This window comes from Helianthus annuus, chromosome 5 (genome assembly GCF_002127325.2).
Source record: "Helianthus annuus cultivar XRQ/B chromosome 5, HanXRQr2.0-SUNRISE, whole genome shotgun sequence".
NCBI lineage: Eukaryota > Viridiplantae > Streptophyta > Magnoliopsida > Asterales > Asteraceae > Helianthus > Helianthus annuus.
The window spans coordinates 604,186-612,197 of NC_035437.2; the positions used below are offsets into that span (position 1 = coordinate 604,186).

An 8,012-nucleotide genomic window follows, 5' to 3' on the forward strand; every position below is an offset into this window, starting at 1 on the left:
TCATCATTTCATTGTGAGTTTTAATTCATCACCATCGGCAACCAAATAGTGGCTTTCAATTGTCGGTAACCTTTATGTACGCACAACCAAGCCACACCATCAATGACTCAACTCTCTGCCCTCTTTTGCCTGATGTTGATCAGGACAATGGTATAATTGAGTCACCTAAACCAATGAATTTCGCATCTCATATAGAGCGTGTAATAGGGAAATTTGAGTGATGCTAATGTTTATTATGGTTGATACCATTGGTTTTATATAAAACAATGATCCCATTGTCATGAAAAACTATATTTATTTTTAAACGTTTTACAAAAGATAATATATATATATATATATATATATATATATATAATATTAGGTTCATTTGTGAACAACTTCTTAAGAGTGAACTAATCTTGGTCCTTGATCATTTTTTAGATTAAAAATGTAAGATTGACATTAGCCAGATATTTTTAATTAGAAAAAATTACACCGTTGGTTCTTGTGGTTTCTGTCAAATTTCAATGTCGGGTACTAAAGGATTTTTGTTGCAAAATCATGTATTAACGTTCTAATTTATCACAATATTGAGTACTAAGGCTAAATCTTATTACAATATTGAGTACTAAGGCCAAACCTTATTAATTATTTTGTTAAGTCTTACTAAAATGACTAAAATGCGTTTTAATAATTAAAGTTTTTAGTCATTTTGTAAAACTTAGAAAACGCAGGGACTATATGTTTTAAATAACCAAACTTGTTATATCAAACAAAAAGAAAGCCCGCCTTTCAGGGGGTCCTTTCCGGCAAATTCATCGGATTCCGGCCATATCGAATCCGTAAAAAAATTCCATTTAACTCCCAGTAAAAAGGCCGAGAAAGAAAGGGAGAGTGTTTGTGTTTGAGGAAAACTTGGGTAAAATTGGGATGATAGAATGGGTAAATTACTTTTTGAGTCCCTGTGTTTTTATGGGTTTTAACCACTTGAGTCCAAAAGCAAAAAGTTTAACGACCTGAGTCCCTATATGCATTTTCTTTAACCATTTGAGTCCAAATTTCTAACACTGTTAGAGTTTTTTGGTTAAGTATTTAAGTATTGTTAAATGACCAAAATACCCTTATAATTAAAAAAAAATATATGTCTCTCTTGTATTCTCTTTATCTCTTTCTCTCTCTAAATTCTCACCTTCATCTCTCCCTGTCATCTTTCTTTCTCTCTCTAGACCACCATCAACACAACCACCGTCACCACCACAACCACCTCCGTCTCCAACCACCACCTCAACCACAAACCTCTCTCTCTTATATCTACCTTAGGTTTCAGATCGGATGTGTAAGTGAACTTCCAATTTCCCAAAAGACGAAACGAAACAGAGCGACTTTGCCCTAATATCTCAACACTCTGTCAACCACAAAACACGATATAATAAAGCATCACTCACTTCCACACATCTAATCACACATTAACTGCATCTAAATCACTAGACATTTTGAGCATATTCAAAGAATCATCAAAACAGAGGATGTTTTGTAACAACTTCTTTAAGTAATAAAACTAACTGTTCTTTTGAAAACGGTTCCAGAAGCTTCTCTACTAGTTCATCATCTAAATCTAAATTCTCTGTTTCTTCTTCGGTCTTAATTACCTCGTTTCCGGTGGTTTCCTGATCGTTTTCTTCTTCTTCTTCTTCTTCGTCGTTGTCTTGTTGATTATCTTCTGCTTCTTGTTTGTAGTTTTCTGTGTTTTGTTCCGGATTTTGAGCGTTTTCGTCAATTGCATCATCAATGGCGGTTTGTTCGAGTTCCGATTCGTTGATGGGTTCGTCCGTAGGTGCAGGTTGTTCGACAGAAGGTTGGGGAGTACGAGACTTTCGCTTTTTCGCCATGGATGGATGAAGGTTGGTGGTTCTAGGGTTTCAGATAGAGATGGATGGTGGCTAGGGTTTCAGCGGTATCAATCGATTTCGCGGACTTGTGTTAATTTGAGGATTATATATTCTTTTTCTTTTTGAGTCCCTGTGTTTTATGTGTTTTATAGGGGTAATTTGGTCATTAAACAAAACTTAACAACAAAATTCTAACTGGGTTAAAAATTTGGACTCAAATGGTTTAAGAAAATGTTTATGAGGACTCAGGTCGTTAAACTTTTTGCTTTTGGACTCAACTAGTTAAAACATATAAAACATAGAGACTTAAAAAATAACCCAATAAATAAATAAATTTTGGATGAAAGTGAACAAAGGAATGGGGGTAGAAATGACATTTTACTAATATTTAATTTTCCTCCGTTCCAATCAAGAAGAAAGCCTTACCTAGGGCTAGAAAGAAAGAAAGACGGAAAAGTCGATGAGCAGAGACGAGAAGCAGTCGAAGAAGAAGAAGCAGAAAGTTGAACTCAACGCCCTGCTTCCACTTGCAACATACGACGACGACGAAGAGGAAGAGGAAGAGGAAAAGAAAAACGGTAACCGACAACAACAAGAAGAAGAAGACGAGGAGGAGGAGAATGGATTTGGTGGTAAAGGGGGGAGGCGTAATAGGACTATTGAAGTCCGTAGAGATTGTCCTTATCTCGATACAGTTAATCGCCAGGTATGGTATCCATCCATTCCTACAAATAAACAAATCTCCTCTCTTCTCTTCTATTATTAGTTAGAATATATGAATGTTTAATTCACAACTTACTACTTCACCCTAACAACAATAGACTAGAAGAAATATCAACAAAACAACAAGTGAACAACTAAAATACAAAACACTAGACACCCTAACAATAGAATGAAATCAACCACAGGACTCTTTCTGGGGGATCATGAATGAATGAATATGTAGACAACAACAAATATTAGACTACTCAAATTATCATTTTTTACCTCCTCTTTTTGTTGAGCTTCAAATATGCTCTCAAAGTATTATTATTATTGTTGTTGTTGTTGTTGTTGTTGTTGTTGCTGCTGCTGCTATCGACTCTACTGTGTTGCAGAGGATCTTTTAATTGGCTCCTTCCTATACATCTTTTTCAGGTTTTGGATTTTGACTTTGAAAAGTTCTGTTCAGTGTCACTATCAAATTTGAATGTGTATGCATGTTTGGTATGTGGTAAGTATTTCCAAGGAAGAGGCCACAACTCACATGCATATACCCATAGCCTTGAAGCAGGACACCATGTCTACATCAATCTTCGCACCGAAAAAGTATATTGCCTGCCTGATGGTTATGAAATCAATGATCCTTCACTTGATGATATTCGACATCTTCTTAACCCAAGGTCTGCTCTTTTTTTTTTCTTTATACCTTTACGTAACCTAAATAACTCCCAACCTTTGTGTTTATTCATTTGTTCGTCATGATGTGTCTAATATTACTTTACTGCTTTTATTGGTTTGGTGCTGTGGGATAGTTTGTGATTATTGAATCGTTTTTGTGCGTCTGTTTATAAATATGTAGTACCAACTGGAGATGTGATTAATATTAAGTTAAATACCTTTCTCATTGTATCGCTACTATGTACTCTCATGCATAGTGTCAATAGTGAGCGTAGCGATCGCTATAGCGCGCTATGTAGCGTATAGGTCTAGGCTCGCTATTGTGGTCGTAGTGATAGATAGCGATAATAGCTACAATTTTTTTTTAATATAAATCGCAATTAAATATAGCTATAAAATAGTTGGATTTTAGATTTTTTGTTAAATATACAATACTGCTATTGTAGGCGTATCACACAGGGAGAGGTGATGGCAGCACTTAGGAAGATGGGAAGGGCTAAGGCAGTGGGTCTGGACAACATACCAATTGAGGTGTGGAAGTGCTTGGGACAGGAGGGAGTTCAATGGCTAACTAACTTGTTCAATCTCATTTTCAACTCTGGAAGAATGCCAGACCAGTGGAGGAGCAGTATTGTAGTGCCTTTATATAAGAACAAGGGAGACGCCCAATGTTGTGGTAGTTATAGAGGGATTAAGTTGTTAAGCCATACTATGAAACTATGGGAGAGGGTGATTGAGACTAGACTTAGAAGAGAAACCCAGGTTACGGTAAACCAATTTGGTTTCATGCCAGGGCGGTCAACTACAGAAGCGATACACATTCTAAGGAGATTGATGGAAAAATATAGAGAGAAAAATCGAGATCTACATATGGTGTTCATTGATTTAGAAAAGGCGTATGACAGTGTGCCACGTAGATTGATATGGGATAGTTTGGAGGATAGAGGGGTACCTAGTAAGTATGTAGACTTAATTAAGGATATGTATGTTGAAACTAAAACTAGTGTTCGTGCACCGGTAGGGGATACTGATTTCTTTCCTGTGGAAGTCGGACTCCACTAAGGGTCAGCGTTGAGTCCTTTTCTATTTGCGATTGTCCTAGATGAGCTGTCAAAGTCGATTCAGGAGTCAGTTCCATGGTGCTTGCTTTTTGCAGACGATATTGTGCTGATAGAAGAAAGTAAACAGAGCTTGAATGAGAGGTTAGAAGAATGGCGTGTAGCCTTAGAAGGCAAAGGTTTTAGGATAAGTCGCTCTAAGACTGAGTACCTTTACTGTGATTTTATTGGAGCAGGCGATGAGCACGACACTCAGATCACCATTGAGGGTCAGGTGGTCCCACAGGCAACTAAGTTCAAGTATTTAGGATCGTTTGTTCAGAGTAATGGAGAGATAGACAGTGACGTAGCTCACCGTATCCAGGTTGGATGGTGTAGGTGGAGAGCAGCCACAGAGGTATTGTGCGACAAGAGGTTCCCTGATAAATTAAAAGGGAAATTTTATAGGGTTGCAATTAGACCCTCTATGTTATACGGAACAGATTGTTGGGCCATCAAGAAAATCAATGCACGAAAGCTAGATGTGGCAGAGATGAGGATGCTAAGATGGATGTGTGGGCATACTAGGTTGGACAAGATAAGATATGAGGTTTTTAGGGTAAGATTAGGAGTTGCTTGTATTTGAGACAAAATAAGGGAGGGAAGATTGAGATGGTTTGGGCATGTCAAGAGAAGGCAGATGACAGACCCGATTAGAATAGTTGAAACACTCACCGTAGATGGAAGGAGGAGTAGAGGTAGGCCAAAAATGACTTGGGAGGAGCGGATTAGGCAAGATTTGCTAGATTTGCACCTCTTCGAGAACATGGTCGATGATAGAACTTCGTGGAGACGTAGGATTAAGGTTAAGGACTTTTAGGAGTTTGGCCTGGTTTTTGGTTTAGGTTCTTGTCTTATGAGTTTAAATTTTTTCGTTTTCTATGAGGTGTGATATAGCTTTCTATAAGTTGTCACTTATTCCCGGCGTCGTAGTTTTACTAACAACTACTTATTTATTTATGTGTTTATTTTTATTATTTTTCTTTTCCACATTTTTTAGTAGTTGTGTGCTGATATATGTTTTTCCAGAAGCTTATGTCTTGGTTATGGTTTTTTGGAGCCGGGGGTCTCACTGGAAGCAGCCTCTCTATCCCCTAGGATAGAGGTAAGGCTTGCCTACATCCTACCCTCCCCAGACCCTATCAATAGCTGCGCTATAGGTGGCATTATACTGGGTATGGTTGTTGTTGTTTGTTGTTAAATATACATGTAAAATAGCATATATACCAGGGTATTTTGATATAACATACATATAAGGTTTTTTAATTTTTCTTCTAGTGTATCGCTATTTATAAAATAGTCGCCGCTATTGATCGCTATTTGCTATGTAGCATACAGGTACCTTATCGCTATTCGCCATTAACAACTATGCTCTCATATACTTCTGGTGCTTAACTAGTTCTGGTATCACTTCATAGGTTTAACAAAGACCAAGTTCTGCAACTTGATAGAAATAGACAATGGTCAAGGGCGCTTGATGGTTCTGATTATCTTCCTGGAATGGTAATTCATTATTGCTAATGTCTCGATCCATTTTTTTATAAGAATACTGATTGTGATATTTTCTTTTGGTGATTTTCAGGTCGGGCTTAATAACATTAAGGAGACTGATTTTGTTAATGTCACCATTCAGTCTTTAATGCGAGTGACCCCCTTGAGAAATATTTTTCTCATTCCTGAAAATTACGCCGACAGTAAATCTGTCCTTGTTCACCGTTTTGGTGAGCTGACAAGGAAGATATGGCATGCAAGGAATTTCAAAGGACAGGTTTGATCATAACAAATACTATGATTTATCTCTAGATCTATGCCTTTTGCAGACCTAATAGTTACTTGTTTGAGCTGTAGGTTAGCCCTCATGAATTTTTGCAAGCAGTTATGAAAGCCAGTAAAAAACGATTTCGTATAGGGGCACAGTCTGATCCTGTTGAATTTATGTCATGGCTTCTCAATACACTGCACACAGACCTTAAAAGTTCAAGGACAAAGACCAGCAGCATTATCCATCGGTGTTTTCAGGTATCACTTGTTCTTATTTTAGCCTTGTTAAATTTTATCATTGAACGCAAATCTATTCTTTCAAGGGAGAACTGGAGGTTGTGAAAGAGATTAATGCAAAAGATGGTGCTGAGACCAGTAAGATGCCATTTTTGATGCTTGGAGTAGATTTGCCGCCACCCCCACTTTTCAAAGACGTGATGGAGAAAAATATAATTCCTCAAGTTTGTGCTTAAATTCTTAATTTCTTTTCAACTCTTATTTTTCCATATTGCCTGGCAAACGGGCTTATGAAGGTTACATGTATTGGGTATTTGAGTTAAAAAGGTGTATTGTTATTGTAGGTTCCACTTTTCAACATACTGAAGAAGTTTGATGGGGAGAGTGTAACTGAAGTAGTGCGTCCTCGTGTAGCCAGGATGAGATATCGCGTTACAAGACTTCCACAGTATCTTATTCTTCACATGCGTCGCTTCACGAAGAATAATTTCTTTGTGGAGAAAAATCCAACCCTTGGTGAGAAGGACTGGTTTATTATTATTATCATTATTTGATTGATACATGTGCTTATTATTACTTGAGTTTCTGTGTGTCAGTTAACTTCCCTGTGAAAAATCTGGAGCTGAAGGATTATATACCATATCATCTAAAGAGGGAGAGGAAGAAAGAGTGCGTTCCAAGTATGATTTGATTGCAAACATTGTTCATGACAGTAAACCAGGTGAAGGAGCATATAGGGTATTTGTTCAGCGCAAGTCGGAAGAGCTCTGGTAGGCCTTCTTCCATGTCAATTTCTGAGCTAGTGAGTAAGAAAGAAATTGATATTTGTGTGTGTGTGTGTGTGTTTAGGTATGAGATGCAGGATCTCCATGTTGCAGAAACACTTCCGCAGATGGTTGCACTTTCTGAGGCTTACATGCAGATATATGAGCAGCAGCATTTGGATTCTCACAAACAGGTGGAGGCAGACAGGGAAGAGCTTTAAGGTGTATCTTGAGATTTGCTTGCAGAGATAAATTCATGTTTCATTGTTCTAGACAAGTCATCATGGCCAAGATTATATTAAATGCGTTGCGTTGGTAACTGTGTTATTTTGATGGAATCAAATAGAATGATAGGATAAATGCACCATAAGTAAGACGCATAGTTGCTTTAAATTTTGTTTAATTAGCAGTCTCTTCCAGATATAAATCTTTCTGATTCAGAAGGGAACAATGTGTACATTTTCAATCGAGTTAAATGCCTGGTTAGTCCTTGTGGTTTGCAAATATTGCAGAGTTGGTCCTAATGTTTTAATAATCTTTCGATGGTATCAGGTATCTCTAGCACTTTGTCCTCAACGGTTGGTAGATCCCTCTCTTTTAATTTTCTCTATTTCCCCAGAGTGTCTGATGAGGAAGAGTTGATCGCTCCCACATCTGATTCCTCATTAAGATCTAGTTGTTTGGGCCTGCTCACCTTCACTTTGGGCTGAACTCTGTTGGGCTTACCTTTGCAGGTGGGCTTTTCTTTCTTTTCTTTTCCAAAAACGAGCTTTAGGCCTGTAAACGAACCGAACGAACACGAACACAGGCATGTTCGTGTTCGTTCATTTAAGTTTAACCGAACATGAACACGAACACGAACGTATAATCGAACACATTTTTTTGTTCGTGTTCGTTCATTAAGA

At 37.6% G+C, this 8,012-nt stretch overlaps 1 protein-coding gene across 1 annotated transcript; it reads left to right on the forward strand.

Moving 5' to 3' along the window:
* The first annotated feature begins 3,209 nt into the window (after positions 1-3,209).
* On the forward strand, positions 3,210-7,310 carry LOC110939589 (U4/U6.U5 tri-snRNP-associated protein 2). Its single transcript, XM_022181152.2, has 8 exons — positions 3,210-3,250; positions 5,764-5,848; positions 5,928-6,113; positions 6,194-6,364; positions 6,430-6,567; positions 6,688-6,859; positions 6,940-7,113; positions 7,193-7,310. The coding sequence occupies exons 2-7, from the start codon at positions 5,846-5,848 to the stop codon at positions 7,032-7,034; spliced, it is 765 nt and encodes a 254-aa protein (XP_022036844.2). The 5' UTR covers positions 3,210-3,250; positions 5,764-5,845; the 3' UTR covers positions 7,035-7,113; positions 7,193-7,310.
* The last annotated feature ends 702 nt before the right edge of the window (positions 7,311-8,012 follow it).

Excerpts from the sequence above, each read along its gene's own strand:
- LOC110939589 (XM_022181152.2), top strand. Across the intron at positions 6,114-6,193 it reads CAAGGAATTTCAAAGGACAG|GTTAGCCCTCATGAATTTTT; the intron begins GTTTGATCATAA and ends TTTGAGCTGTAG. Across the intron at positions 6,860-6,939 it reads GGAGAAAAATCCAACCCTTG|TTAACTTCCCTGTGAAAAAT; the intron begins GTGAGAAGGACT and ends TCTGTGTGTCAG.